The following is a 16,949-nucleotide window of genomic DNA, read 5'->3' on the forward strand; positions in this document are numbered from 1 at the left end:
TCATAATAAAAGAGCAAAATCCCAAATGCAAAATTGACAACATACATGGTCAATTTGACACGAAAAAGCAACACATTTTTGAAAACATTCAAGTTAAATTTATTCAGATTGGTCCACTTCATATTTAGTGTAAGTATAAACAATAGATTAATTTTCTTTCCCTAATACAAGCCCAAAAATTAGTAAAAAATAATTAAAAATAGGAAAATCCTAAAAAAAAAGGTAGTAAACTTTCAAATTGCCGTAGCCATAAAAAATGGTCATCACATTAATTACTTCTCACAGTCATATAAACCCCAAAACCATGATAAGGAAAGTTTTATCTTAGAAATCGTTGGCTCCATCCTTACAAAATTGTTAAAAGAAAATTGTGTCGCTAACTTATATTCTAATTTAGGTATACATAACAGCTGATACTATGTATAACTCTTTTAATTTGATGTACAATTTTAAACAACACAATTACCAACAAATCTATATTGGGGAAAATATAAATTACGATATCCTGATCAATTCCCAGATATCATATGCAGGTATATTTGACATTCTATTTACAAATGTTATTAATCATATCTATTTTTAAATTCATAACAGTAAACATAAAGTGATCTTGTCAAAAGTGCCTACAAATCTTTTATAGCTTACCATTCAGTGTGTGTTTCTAACTTTTGAAGGTCAAATGGAGACCTGAAGTTGTTCATTTTCACGTTCTTTGGTACTTGGTGGGTTTTCCTATCATTGACAATCATTCCACTTTTTATTATTTATTAAATGAATCTAATTCCAGAGGTGGAATAAATCTTTATGCCAGCTTGATTCTGACAAAGATGGAAGGAGCAATGGAGAAGAACTTGGTGACCCTGATTGTTTTTGGACACGAGAGACAATTCCACAAAGACAAAATAATATAACACATCCAGGTTGGTGCTCTCTAAAACAGAATTATATAAAAGTATTTGAAAAATTGTGCATATAATCTTTCGGCAAACGAATTTCAAATTCATTTACAATGTATTTTTGCAACATTCGATATAAGAATAATCTTATGTTCATTAAAATTTATTATTAAAGCATAAATCCTGCCATTTTGAAATTCATTGTTCAAAGTTTACATAATTTTAACTTCTAAGTATATGGAGACAAAGGAGAATTAATTGATAAAATTGAAAATATTGACTAAAAACCAAATGCATTGTGTTTAAAACAGGTGTTTGTGATCCTTGGGAAAGTGAGGAATGCAAGAAACAAAATGCATGGGTTGACTGTGATATAGACGAACTAAAATGTGCAGCCATTCATGAGACAAGTCAGTATTATCTTACCATAGTTGTCTTGATTCTACAAGTTGCTATCATTCATAGTAACGGTGTTAATTTAAGTCTTAAGTCGTGTTATGATTCTCAATTATATGAATATCATAGAGATGAGTGTGCTGATCTGTATTTGTTTATAATTTTTCCTATGTTCTTGTTTTTTTTATGTCTCTGATACCGGTATCATTGTTTTGAGTTTGCCTATTTAACTAATTTTTGTGTTTTTCTTTCTGTGCGCTCCTTGTACCTTTTATTTTTGCGCTGATCGATAATAAAATTGCTTTGAAATTAGTTTCACAATTCCATCCTAAATTAGAGGTTCTTGTAACAATATGTAAATGATTTTTTTACTCAACATTATGTTGTTTTTTTTTTAAATTGACGTAACCCTGCTACTCACTGTGTTATAAAATGAAACCAGTCACTAGTCTCATATTAGATATACAGGGTCTCAAAGTATTTTCTTTTTACCAATGATATTTATAAAATATATAGGAGTTGAGATTCATATATTATATACATATTGTCAGAACTATGTCAGTTAACAAATTTAAACAGACAAATACTTTTGTAAAAAATCAGTTCTACACAAGAACTATGAAGCTCAAAATTAAAAATTCAAAACCTTTTTTTCCTGATTATTTCAGTTTAATATTTCAAGCAAGACCCGGCATTTGTGTGTCAATTCTTTAAAACATGCTCTCCAACCTCTAATGCACGAAGAGTTCTATATTTTGCTTTATGCAAAGGATATCATATGCATTATAAACACTGACTCAGATGTGGCCTGACTACACGACTACGAAACAGCAACCCAATGGCACTAATGATTAGAACAAACTTCACAGAAAACGCAAATGCTAAGTTTAATTTTATTTTGAGTTATTTTCCTTTTTCAGGTGTAATGAATATTACGATTCGAATGCCCGAGACCAAGGTACCAAACACAGAGACTAACTACATGTGCACTACGTTTGATTTACCAAGTGATGGAGACTTTCACATGATTGCCAGTGTGCCTTACATTGACAATATTTATGTAATGCATCATATGTTGTTGTTTGGATGTGAAGATACAGGTAACAAAATTGTTATGTTGTTGTTTGGATGTAAAGATACAATTATAAAAATAGTAAAATATCAAAAAAACGAACTCTAAGGGAAATTCAACACGGAAAGTCCCTTATCAAATATTAAAATCAAAAGTTTAAACATCATCAAAGAAATGGAAAACAACTGTTATATTCCTGAATTGGTACAGGCATTTCTTTACTTAGAAACTGATGGATTAAATTGTTGTTGTTTGAGTGTGAAGTTACAGGTAAAATAACTTTAATTTTGCGTTATATGTACATTATGATATTAACACAAGAAGATATGGTATGACTGTTAATGAGACAACTACCCGCCAAAGTTCAAACAATGTAGATCTTTCTTAGAAATAAGAGTGTTCAAGAATCAACGCAGAAAAGCTGTTAAATTGAAAAGGAAACCAGTGACTAGAAGTATCACTCTTCCCCTTAATGTTTCCAAAACTATCTGCCAGCGTTGAAATTACAATCAAACATACAGTTAATAATTAATAATGAACATCGATAACAATTAAAAATTGTTAAAGGTCGTCAGTTCCACCTGTAAAGATCTATTTTGATATGAAAATATTCAAATTTGGTTTGAAATATAATTTCCAGCATCAAAAGATAGCTAATTGTACACTGATTCCAAAAATGTATGGTTTCTATACAATTTTTCTTTAGTAAGGGAGATAATTTGTGATACTGGTTTGAAAATGATACTTCCGGTATTATTTGAATGAATACTTGACACTGATTTCAAAATTATATGGTTCTATATATTTTCATATTAAACAAGTGTAAAAATAGATACTTCCGGTTTACACAAGGTCAATTCCGGTTCTCTTTTCTAATGTCAAATGGCTTGCAAAAATTTCCATTGCTTTATCATGTATACATATGAGGTAAAGACATAGGTCAAAATCTAGAACGTCAAATTAAATGTGACCTTGAGCTCAATTTCAAGGTCATAAACCAAGAACGTCTAACCACAAGACCATAGGTCTTAATGATATATGATTAACGAGTTATGTCAACATACGCATAGACGTTGCGCACGATATTGGTGTCACTTTGGAAATATGGGTTAGAAGGCGGGTTATTCAAATTCAAGCTCTTATCCTATACAATAAATATCCATAATATGCATATCATTCGAAAGGAAATAAACCACAGAAATCAATAACATAGATGATTTTGTGCTTTGTCTATTTTTTAAAGAAAAACTTTGCTCATTTCGATGCCTATAACGTCATTTCAAGGGTGTCCCGCTGTTACAATTTTGTTTTATGTGAGTCTTTAAAATCCCAGTGCGGATTCATTAGTAAGTAGAATGGTTAAAAATTTTGCAATTGTTTTGTATTCATTTAACTTAAAATGAAGAAATAGACGTTTTAAACTTTAAGAGAAGGAAGATCGTTAAAAGAGTTTAAATAAAAAAGAGAAAAAATGTCCCAATTAGCTGTTCAACCCGTAATTTTTTTTTCTGTCTTCACTTTCATAAGATATAACGGACGAAAATGGATTTTAATAATATCAGAAAAATTATACATGTCCCGAAGAAGCTATCTGAAGTCATCATTAAGTAACTGCGGTCTTATTTTAAAAACATCGTCATTTTTCCCGTGTCCAATAAAATGTCCCGATGGACCAAATAACACAAAGAATAATTCAGAGGCTTTTTATCAAACGAAATTCTACTATATCTCAATTTTTTAACACCTGTTAACTGATATGAATGGAAAATACATTTAATTTCCTTTAAAATGAAATGATATGTACTTTTGTTTGAGTTGCAGTTAGAAAATCCGAAACGATCTAAGATGTCCAATGAAATGTCCCCGTAACCGTAATTTGACGTTCGCGTTATAATAACGTTAAACTGTATACGAATTTTCTTGCATATTTGGCATAACATAATTTCTTGATATGGTCTGATCTATATAAAATAAAGTTCTCGTTTAATATGCATTAAAATACAGATCTGCATTAATTCTGACATGCATATAAGATGTCGAAATATTTAACTCGGATATTTCATAAACAAAGACAAGGCCCCGGAGGTATAACAAAGAGATAACTTACTAATAACGACACTCCCACTTTATAAAAGCAAGATACATTGAAAAAGAAAATGCGATCAAAAGTGAGATCTTCTTAATTATCCTCCTAAGCCAGATAGTATCTGTAATTCCTATCGTTGCCATTAAAAGATTCGAAGCTATACACATGAATGAAAATTCTCACAAAAAATTTATGAGAAAAAGTACACCTTAGTCGTGAACATTTCAGTAAAACGTGCAATCATTTTTTTTGTCGCATCGAGTCATTTAAACATTTCAGTATAGCTAACGATCCTTTTTTATCTGCTGCGAGTAGAACAATTCCTAGTCATCTACCTAACAATATGTGTTTGAAAAATAAGGTTATTACATTTAGAAGTAGTGTGGCAGAATGAAAATTATTTTCTCGAATCTCCAACAGAATTGCCTGGTACATAGGCATGTGATGAAACTAGTATATTGAAATTGAAACTTTTCTTTTACCATAATTTGAGAAAGAACGAAAGAGAGAGAGTGAGAGAGTAGTTGTCCGACATATATGATGGATGGCACACAAACATGTAGCAGCTAGCTCCAAGGTATTAATTTACAGACACTCATTCTAGAAAAATATCAACCAATCAATCTGCGGTGTAAAGTAGATTTTTTTTTTATCTTCGCAGAACGCCACAAAACATAGCTTGGATTTTAATTTTTACATCGCGATGACCGTGAGAGATTTGACTTTCGTTTTTGACTGGTAACCGATCGTATAAATACGCGGATATCATCGAGTGCAAAATAACATTTCTCATCGCTTGTTATAAATTCACTTCTTCAATGAATACTCATAAGAACAGAAATTTATAATACGAAAATATAATGTCGTTACAAATATTTATATGCATTAAAAAATGCACACGTACAGAAAAATTGTGTTAACACATGCGGAAGAATATCACAAGAAAGTTTTTTTGGGAAAATATGAATGTCTACTCAAATCCAATCTATTGGAAAAATCGAATTGTTATAGAAGAGTGTCCACCATGCACTTGTACTGCACTTTTATTGGAATCGTAGAATAGAATGATATACAATTGGATGAAAAGTATACATACATGTAAATGCTATATACTATTATAAATATAATATATAACAACAAACCAGAGTATACGTATTTGTATCACCACACTATAATAGATATTAAAGCAGTGAAGTTGAATTCCTTGTCATTTATTCATCATCCACGTACGAACTTGTCTCAGAAAAAATTTATCTCTATACATAAACCTCAGTTTTCCGGTATAGAAATGTGATTTTTTTTTCTGAGACAAGTGCTTGTGACCATCCACAAGAACTTGCGGTCATCCGAGGTTCAGTACTTCAGTACTTTGATAATACTTTTAAACAAATGTAAAAATGAAACCAAAAAGATTGAAACCAAAAACATAAAAATAATCAGATGAATGTCAAAGAAGATTTTGTGTAAACCGATACTCAGTTATATGTTGAAAATGGAAGCGCGGAACCAAACATATTGTATAGTATAAAAAAATGCATGAAATGCATTCCTGACGGTCCATAGTTGTTCGCTTGAGAAAACACTGAACTATGTAAACATGCACATATAGCAGTTACTTAAAAAAATGACATCTAGTAAAAATAAAAGTTGTATTATTCAAAATCGGATTTCGACCTGCTGGTAATCTGTGATGTAGGTATTGGTCTGTGTAAAAGTTTTCCATACTTTGCCAAATTCTATAATTTCAAATATTTAAAAAAAAAAAAAAGTATTGATTGCCAACCCTTTTTTGAAGCTTGAGTTTGTGAAAAAATATCAGATGAAAGGATAGCTTGCAAAATATGTTTCCGAAAGCAAAAACAAAACAATACAGAATCACGTTTCTCATTTTCACAATAAAGTAGAAGATCCGGCCGTATAAGACCATTATATTTCTATATGCAAACAACAATGAGCAAAACCCTTACCTTATAGTCAGCTATGAAAAGCCCCGAAATGACAAATGTAAAACAATTCAAACGAGAAAACTAACGGCCTGATTTATGTGCAAAATGTGTAAATTACTACATAACATGAATTTTCTTAATTATTTGCCTGGTAAAACAATCCTGATTTAAAAAATCTAATCAATGAAAACGTTTTCTTCTTTTTTAAAAAAATAATTTAGACCCCGACCAACTTTAAATTATTGAAAGTTGGCAACGGCAGCATAAGAGCACGTATTTCTTTTTCAAACATGACGCACATTTTATAAAGTTTTTTGTTAGAAATTTTTTAAATAATGATATAGTTAACATTTTCCATAAAATCGGGATTGATGTTAAGATTGTGGACTTACTTAATACACGTTAAAATAAATAATATGAATTATAATGTAATTATAAGTCACTGTTTAAGAAAAATTAAATAAAACCAAATTCTTGAACTTTTACATTAACGTTAGTATACAGTATAATAGTCCCAGGATTAAAGTGTTGATAAAATAAGATTATGAAAAGAAAAATAGCTTGCGATATACTACCTACATCTTTCACATAATCAAAGACAAATCAAGAAGCATTTGAATATTAATTGAGGGAGCGAAATTACCAAATTACAACAAACATATATAAACGTGTAATTGGGGAAAAGAGACAGAAACAAGAAACGAAATATTTACAATTTCACTAGCAAAGATAGGAGACGTCTTCTGGCAGAAAGAGCATTGCTTAATTTTAAGAAATAGAAGAAACTGATTGTTGAAGGCCGTACAGTGACCTATAGTTGTTAATTTCTGTGTTATTTTGATCTCTTGTGGAGAGTTGTCTCATTGGCAATCATACCACATCTTCTTTTTATATATTTAAATCATTTTACAAGACATCAAATTGTCATTTTGTGCTATTGTTGCAGACAATTCTTCGCAAAAATTAAAAATTGTTCATGTATCTAAAATTTTGTTTTAATTCAATGGAATTTTGCATTTGCACCGGCTTGAAAAAATAAAACCATATAAAGAAGCAACTTCGAACATCTCTTTACTTTAAGCGGCATTTTCACATGAGTAGAATATAAGGTCAACGTTTGAAACTTTCCGTGGAACAACGTCAAAATCGTCGTTTTTAGAATTAGGAACGTCGTGTAACGCTGAGTGGCACCAATACCGTGCGTAACGTCATAGTTTTACAATTCAAGAGTGGAGAAAATTCTGATTTAATGTAAGCGTACCCTGTATACCAAAATGTATGTGTTACGACACATTGCAACAAAAAATTTAATACAAATATGTTGTCGATATCTTAGACGGTTTTTTGGAAAGAAGTGAAAATAACAGCCAAAATCAAACTTTAGAATATGACCTTGACAAATTTTTTTTTTATTGGACCAAGGACCTCAAATCAAATGAACTGAGGTCCCTATCACTTATGATTTACCAGTTACAAATACATTTTACTTATTTTAAATACAGAAGGGGAAATAACTCTCATATGGAGTCTCCAGACCACTTCAGTCAAAATTATTCTTAAGATCCTAAAGTTCTAGCAAAAGATGGTGAAATAATTTTGTCAAAGGAGATGCGCACACAAGATAAACAGTTTTTGAGGAGATTACTCTTACAATGAAAGGTGTTTGGCTACACAGGGTCGGTTTCAAAATTGCAATAATTGTTGGATATCAAATGCAAAAAGTTCAAGCGACATCTTGCGAAATCACTAAGCACTGTAAGAAAAAATGTGGCGGAAGAAGAAAAAGTACTAATCAGAATACAACCAATAGGTCTTTCCACAGATAAGTGGACAGACCTTATTAAGTTTTCATACATTCCAACTGTCAGCTTAACGGATGGTCACTCAGAATGAACCATATTGCAGACATGACCAGTGAAGAACAGATATCAAATTTAGGTTTTAAAAATGTCTTAGTTACTGCCAGTTCTACTTTAGAAAACACAGCTAAGATTTATACTTTCTAAAACCGTAAGTTTCAAAACACTTCTAACCAGTTTTATCTTGTTGTCCATAAAAAAAACTAAATCTATTATACTAGTATTGATAAACAAACAAACAAGATACATCTCAGTATTCATATACCTCTATAGTTGTTCTGGAAGATATTTACATAAACTATGAAACTTCTGTATATATATATATATATATATATAGAATAATACATGGCAAAATCCGTGTCGCATGCTGTATCACCACAAGAAACTCAAATCAGTCCCGAGGGCCGAAGGTCCCGAAGGCTGATATTGGTCGAGTGGTGATACAGCATGCGATACGGATTTTGCCATGTATTATTCTGTTTATCATATATTTTAACAGAATTAGATACCTGGAATATCCGACCGCGCTGAAGTACGTCCATTATTCATAGTTCATTATTCATTATTCAATAATGAATAATGAAATAGTTCACTATTCATTATTCAATATTAAAAAATGAATAATGAATAATGAAATAGTTTATGTTTCATTATTCAAATTGAAGCGGTGAATAGTGAAATAAATATAAAAAAAATTGACTGTTGACACTAAAGCTATATTTTGATTCGCAATGACCATAAGAGGGTTTACGGAGGACCTAAATGCCACAACATGCGTAAAAATGAGGAAATATAAAAAAGAAGGTGTGGTATGATTGCCAATGAAACAACTATCCCCGAAAGACTAAAATGACACAGACATGAACAACTATAGGTCACCGTACGGCCTTCGACAATGAGCAAAGCCCATACCGCATAGTCAGCTATAAAAGGCCCAATAAGACAATGTAAAACAATTCAAACAAGAAACCTAACGGCCTTATTTATGTACAAAATGAACGAAAAACAAATATGCAGCACATAAACAACATAAACAAACTACAACCACTAAATTACAGGCTCCTAACTTGGGACAGACACATACATAAATAATGTGGCGGGGTTAAACATGTAATAATGAAATGGATATTTTGAATAATGGAATGGACTGGCAGGACCCTTCAGCCTCTTATTACAGATATATATTATACATCGATCGAAAGCTTATTAAGAGAAGAACAAAAGTTATATAGTCAATATGTTCCGCAACGCATATTAGAGGAGTAACGAATGACTTAAATATCGAAATACGCCTGAACATTGAGAAATAGCCAATTTTGAATAATGAAATGGATATTTTGAATAATGGAATGGACTGGCAGGGCCCTTCAGCCCCTAACTACAGATATATATTATACATCAATCGAAAGCTTATTGAGAGAGGGACAAAAGTTATATAGTCAGTATGTTCCGCTACGCATATTACAGGAGTAACGAAGGACTTACATATCGAAATACGCCTGAACATTGAGAAATAGCCAATTTTGAATAATGAAATGGATATTTTGAATAATGGAATGGACTGGCAGGGCCCTTCAGCCCCTAACTACAGATATATATTATACATCAATCGAAAGCTTATTGAGAGAGGGACAAAAGTTATATAGTCAGTATGTTCCGCTACGCATATTACAGGAGTAACGAAGGAACGCCTGAACATTGAGAAATAGCCAATTTTGAATAATGGAATGGACTACAGCGACCCTTTAGCCCCTAATTATAGATAAACCTTATACCTCATTCGAAAGCTGATTACAAGAGGAACAACATGTATATAGTTAATATGTTCCGCAACGAATATTAGAAGACCTAAATGCCGAAAAACGCGTGAAAATAAAGAAATAGCCAATTTTGAATAATGAAATGGATATTTTGAATAATGGAATGGACTGCTGCGACTCTTTAGCCTCTAATTACAGATAAACCTTATACCTCATTCGAAAGCTGAATACAAGAGGATCAAAATGTATATAGTCAATATATTCTGCAACGAATATTAGAAGACCTAAATGCCAAAATACGCATGAAAATTAAGAAATAGCCAATTATGAATAATGAAATGGATATTTTGAATAATGGAATGGACTGCGGCGACCCTTTAGCCCCTAATTATAGATAAACCTTATACCTCATTCGAAAGCTGATTACAAGAGGAACAAAATGTATATAGTCAATATGTTCCGCAACGAATATTAGAAGATCTAAATGCAAAAATACGCGTGAAAATTAAGAAATAGCCAATTTTGAATAATGAAATGGATATTTTGAATAATGGAATGGACCGCTGCGACTCTTTAGCCCCTAATTATAGATGCACCTTATACCTCATTCGAAAGCTGATTACAAGAGGAACAAAATGTATATAGTCTATATGTTCCGCAACGAATATTAGAAGACCTAAATGCCAAAATACGCGTGAAAATTAAGAAATAGCCAATTTTGAATAATGAAATGGATATTTTGAATAATGGAATGGACTGCTGCTAGCCTTAAGCCTCTAATTATAGATAAACTTTGTACCTCATTCGAAAGCTTATTTCGAGAGGAACAAAATGTTAATAGTCAACAAGTTCCGCAACGCATATTAGAGAAGTAACGAGCGACCTAAATATCGAAATACGCTTGAACATTAAGAAATAGCTTATTATGAATAATGGAATGGACTACTACATCCCTTCAGTCCCTAATAAAGACAAATTTTATACACCAAATTAAAGCTTATTGATAGAGGAATAAACTGAGTATAAACAATATGTGCCACAATGACCATTAGAGGGGTTACGGAGGACCTAAATGCCAAAATACGCGTGGAAATTAAGAAATAGCCAATTTTGAATAATGAAATGGATATTTTGAATAATGGAGAGGACTGCTGCGACCCTTTAGCCTCTAATTATAGATAAACTTTGTACCTCATTCGAAAGCTTATTTCGAGAGAAACAAAATGTTAATAGTCAACAAGTTCTGCAACGCATATTAGAGAAGTAACGAACGACATAAATATCGAAATACGCTTGAACATTAAGAAATAGCTTATTTTGAATAATGGAATGGACTTCTACAGCCCTTCAGGCCCTAATAAAGGCAAATTTTATACACCAAATTAAAGCTTATATTGATAGAGGAATAAACTGAGTATAAACGATATGTGCTGCAATAACCATTAAAGGGGTTACGGAGGACCTAAATGCCAAAATATGCATGAAAATCAAGAAATAGCCAATTTTGAATAATGAAATGGATATTTAGAATAATGGAATGGACTGCTGCGACCCTTTAGCTCCTAATTATAGATAAACCTTATACCTCATTCGAAAGCTTATTACGAGAGGAACAATATGTATATAGTCAACAAGTTCCGCAACGCATATTAGAGAAGTAACGAACGACCTAAATATTGAAATACGCTTGAACATTAAGAAATAGCTTATTTTGAATAATGGAAATGATTACTACAGCCCTTCAGTCCATAATAAAGGCAAATTTTATACACCAAATTAAAGGTTATTGATAGAGGAATAACTTGAGTATAAATGATATGTGCCGCAATGACCATTAGAGGGGTTAAGGAGGACCTAAATGCCAAAATACGCATAAAAATCAAGAAATAGCCAATTTTGAATAATGAAATGGATATTTTGAATTACAGAACACTTGTCTTACAGAATGGACTGTTGTGACCCGTTGATCCCTTATTACAGATATACCTTATACCTCAATTGTAAGCTTATTAAGAGATGAACAGTAGCATGATTATGAGAGTTCTGCCACACTCCCATTTTGAGGTTGGATTCGAGGGAAAATTTTTCTTTGTGGATGAAATAAACACACACACACAAAAATAGAAATTCACAGATATAATAAACACAATGGACTTTAAGATTACAAATATGTCTGGTCAGAGATAGAATACGGCGCAAGAGGTAGAAATTCTGAAACAAACTTGCCGCTGTTAAGGCCAATCGAGAACAGCGCTGCAATGATGAGGAAATTATCAAATTGCGAAAAGTAGGGCAGGACTCACCCTAGATTGTCAAAGACATTAAAGACTTCGACACGAAGTAAAGGACTGCAAAATTATAACCTTGTGCTGGAAAGCGGAAACTATTCGCACATGGGGATGTGAGAGATTAAATAAGCAGCTGACTACCGTCTTGGCAAAGAGAGAACCGATGGAGCTGTGCAAATTGTGAGCTATGGGATGAAAAATCATGACGCACCGCGTACGTTTCACGACTTTCTAATTTTTTATAAGGACTGTAGGATCGAAAGTGTTCGAATATATATGTTTTGTAGGCCAGAAAACTGGGTCTAAAAACCAGTAAATTGGGAATGGTGGTTTTGGATAAAGACATTGATCCAATAGTGAACATGGAGTTAGTAGTTGAAAACGTCAAAGCCCTGAGGGGTATAGCGAAAATGAACCACCTTCGAGGGTAATTCCGGTTGAGGAAAGATCAGTTGGTTGAGAGTTGATAGAAACGAAGACAAATCTTACTTTGGTACCGATGATGGGTCCGACGATGCTGCAGTCCAAGTGTTAAGCGAGGCTACATTGTAGCATAGGTTCGTGAACGATGGAGTTGTGTGCGGATGAATCCTTGTACTGGGCATAACAAAGATCGTGGTGATATGCTGCCTCGTCAACTTGATTAATGGGTTTTGACCAAGCCTTCAGGGTGCCGCCGGGAAGTAGTCGCTTTCTAAGTTAAGTCCCTGGCCTGGTGAAGTTGTGTCTGGGTAGATGCATTTCCATGGGTAATCGGTTGATTAGATTGTTCATGAACCCTGTACCGGTTGTAGCAACAAACTGAGACATCTTGGCATCGCACACCTTGCAGTTGCCAACCTTTCACCGTCGCCCGTTGCTGGTCATTACCTCGCTGGTGTTAACTGTGTCCGTCTTCCTACGACTTTCACACAGAAAATCATCGCTATTTTATTTTAATAAATGAACATTAAGGACATTTCATACAGTGCCAACGCCCACACGAGGAGTAATCACTACCTCCTACTTCAATGATCGATAAGACGGTCGATCATTGGGAAGTCGGACTGTGGTAAGACGACGCAGCTAAACAACCTATTCCTGCGCGATGGATGGCTCCGACTACAATCAATTGTTCGTCTTCTGATAATCCATTCACCAACCTATCTACCAGCTGTTGGAGCAAGCGCTGGAATAAAGCTTCCCCAAAGAAGATATCCGAGACCTCCTACAGTGCAAGGGCAAGTCACCCTACTCGTTGATCGATGTGGTCAACACCTTACTACCACCACGACACCCGAGTATCGACACTTTTTTCTTCGAGCAAGGAAGCGATGTACTAGACCCCCGAGAACTTGACCCCAGCCGCAAGAACCTCATGGTGAACCTCATGGTGTTGGACGATGTTGAAAAAAACAGAACACGTGTGAAGACAACGACGATTGTTTCTACCTGTGCCAGAACTTCTTCACACTGCCTAGCCAGTCGATCCGGGAGAATGCCTACTTCTCCTGCCTCTTCCAGCAGAACGCTAAGAATATCGACCACATCCGACGCAATCACTGCAACGATATCACCAAGAAACAGTTTTACGCTCTGTGTAAGCATTGCTGGTGCAAGGCAAATGGAAAATATCGATGCAAATTAAATGAGTTCTATGCGGTATAAGATAAAGAATGGATCAGCTCGAATATTTCTTTAAGTATGATGAATATCTGGACACAGAGGAACCCAGCCCTGCAAGTTCGAATGGCCCTGCAAATACAATTTTGAGTGGATTCCAGTCGATATGAGGAGCATATGTTGAAAATGCGGTTGCGTGATCCTTCACCCGATCTAAAGCGGTGGAGGTGATTTCAACGCATGGACCTCCACCATTATGGTAAGGTGGAGCAATTTTCTCAATCCCAATGCCCTGCCAAGACGATTTGAGGCCACCAGTGCACAAACCCATGACACGTGAATCTATCGACGAAAAGGGATCCGTATCAGCTGTTCGCAACAGCATTCGATCTATTAGATGAATGACGTAAGTTGCAAGACACCAAACGGAAGATTCAAGCCAGTTATATGCAGCATCGTCTCGACAAGACTGAACTTAGCCGGGACCTTTAAAAGGTGTTCAAGCCTCTGATTGAGGCTCAGCGAGAGGCAGCTTCACAGATCACCGAAAATATGGCAGACCTTCCTGCAACAGTGCCAGCCAGCCATCCCTTCACCACCGCCAGAGTTTGCCGACCCACTACTCATTGCACCACCTACAGACACCGTCCTCGGAGCTCGAGCACAGCAGCATTAGCAGCTCAGTATGACTTTTTCCGCCGACCACGCCTTTGGATTGCAATCTGAAAACGTTGGTATCTTCATCGGAAGTACACTAGTTACTTTTGACGGCGATAATGTTTTTATGGATAGAGTGAAGTACAAAGGAACCCTTGGCTTCTGGAAGTCATGGTGAAAAAGAAACTATAATCGTTCGAGCTCGACGACCCTGACGACTATGCAGAGATCCTTAAAAGTTCCGGTACTATGTATAAAGGCAATTCCATCCTTTCAAGAACCCCGAAGGCGAATAAGAATTACAAGTGGAAGGGAATCGTGTCCCACATCTACCAGAAGTATGAGTTTGGCATTGAGCTGCAAACCGTGCTTTTTTCAACTTCAAGCAGCTTCTAGATCGCTTGGAACTGTGTGCTGCAGCTTACCGAGCAGGAAATAATGGTGTGCGCAACGAAATTGTATTGATTTACCATGCTATGAAAAAGAGTACATGTCAGCATCGAAGAATATATGACGCTTCATCATAGCATCCTATAAGTAAATGTTGCAAATCAAGAAAGGTTACGCCTGAAAGTACGCATACGGTGGTAGAGGACTGTTTGAAACAGTAGCCAGTTTGGCTGGACACATGTTTACTTCATCTGCCACCAAAACCACAGGAAGTAAGACCGTGAATGCAAACACCAATGCAGCCTTGAAAGGTGTTGCAAAAGGGGCCCCAAAGCCGTCGACTATGTGGTTGATAAAGTTACCCGCCCCCGAAACCGCAGAATGTCCACTCAACAGTCCAGTGTTCAACGCAGCAAACCGCAGCAAACCAAGTTGAACAACCTGATCTCCGGTTCTGGCATTGGTACCATCCACGACTTCGTGCAGCGCTTTAAATAAATACATAATGTCCAACATCCTTATAACCACCGAAAGGTTGGCCTTCGACGAAAGTCTCCGAGAATACATGTATCAGGGTCACGAATACGAACCTCAAGCTGGTGCAAACCTGAATAATACAGGTGAGATCCGAATCAACATCGAAACCCAAGACTTGTTCCTCCATCCCGCTGAAAATTATCTCTTGGTAGAGGGGTGACTGTACAATAACGACGGTAGTGCATCTGCTTATGCAGATCTAGTGTCTCTCATTCTTAATGGGATCATGTATCTCTTCAAGACCATCAGTTACAATTAATGCAAGCTCTCAAGCTAGCTGATCGAACATCCCAGTCGTTGCCATCATCATGCTGGGAATGTTGATTTATCCCAACAATTTCTTCAAATTCCAAGGATTCAACTAGCTGTGGTACAAAGAACCATCTACCGAAGCCGAGGCCGAAAACACAGGGTTTGCAGCAGGTCATGGGTATATTATCACCAAGTCCGCCAACAAAGGATCGTTTTCATTCACCATAGCTCCGAGACACATTTTCGGCTTTGCAGACGATTACAACAAGATTGTGTATGGATCGAGCACGAATTGTCACTCGTACGCGACTCGGACGACAATGCCATCCTGCTACTGCCGTCAACGACGTGGCGAAAATCAACCTGTGGACGTGGCGAAAATCAACATGAGTAAGATCTCTCGGTTTGTTCCTCACGTCCTTCCTTCCTTCCGATGAAAAAAAAACTGCGATTGTACAAGACCATCCAAAGCAAGAGTAAGATCGATTGTGGTTTCCGAATACGACAGTGTGATTCTACAAGTGTTACCCCAAACTTATAGTTCCACTGGCGTTTATCTGCCAAGAGCGGTCGGGAGAAACCGAGATACATCATCGTAGTACGATCAGACTCAAAATGCAATCGTGTTCAACCACTGCCAGTTGCGTCACTCTCATCGCAGAACGCTACCCGGCGGTAGACTTCAATGCGAGTTTCACACAAACAAAGATCGCCAGAGTGTACAAGAAAGTCGCAGAGTTCTTAAAAAACTACTTCAACATTAACCTCTCCGATTTCGTCGAACTGTACCCACTTCTTGTCATTGATGTGAGTCACCAGTACGAGCGGTTGAAAGAGTCGAGCGTTGACATTCATATCCTGATCGAGTTCGAGCGCAAAGTACCTGCAAACACCGAGGTATTTGCACTTGTGATTTTCGACAGAATCCTGCAGTTTGAATCCGATGGTCAGAAGATGAATGTCGTGTACAAAAGTTAAAAAAAAATGGATAAAATTCACCTTCAAATAACTCCTCTTTACCACCCGCCCTGCCGAAGTATATGCAATCGTGGTGAAGGTAATTAAACAACTTAGAAGTATGACGGTATCGAAGAGTGGAAGCAAATATATGTGACAATGGTGTACCATAAATAAATCGATAACACATGGTTCAAGCAAATTGATAAAAACACCAACCCCAAGCATGGGTTTTCTTTCATCGTTTCTAG

The 16,949-nt window shown here is 35.4% G+C and overlaps 1 protein-coding gene across 2 annotated transcripts in view; it reads left to right on the plus strand.

The window, feature by feature from the left end:
• Positions 1-16,949, plus strand: part of LOC143063122 (tyramine beta-hydroxylase-like) — a 39,971-nt gene that overhangs the window by 2,408 nt on the left and 20,614 nt on the right. For both annotated transcript variants that reach the window (XM_076235087.1, XM_076235088.1), the window contains exons 3-5: positions 788-920; positions 1,208-1,306; positions 2,213-2,392. In XM_076235087.1, the coding sequence (XP_076091202.1) occupies positions 788-920; positions 1,208-1,306; positions 2,213-2,392 (412 nt within the window). The remainder of the gene's footprint in view (positions 1-787; positions 921-1,207; positions 1,307-2,212; positions 2,393-16,949) is intronic.

Source organism: Mytilus galloprovincialis, chromosome 2 (genome assembly GCF_965363235.1).
Source record: "Mytilus galloprovincialis chromosome 2, xbMytGall1.hap1.1, whole genome shotgun sequence".
Taxonomy (NCBI): domain Eukaryota; kingdom Metazoa; phylum Mollusca; class Bivalvia; order Mytilida; family Mytilidae; genus Mytilus; species Mytilus galloprovincialis.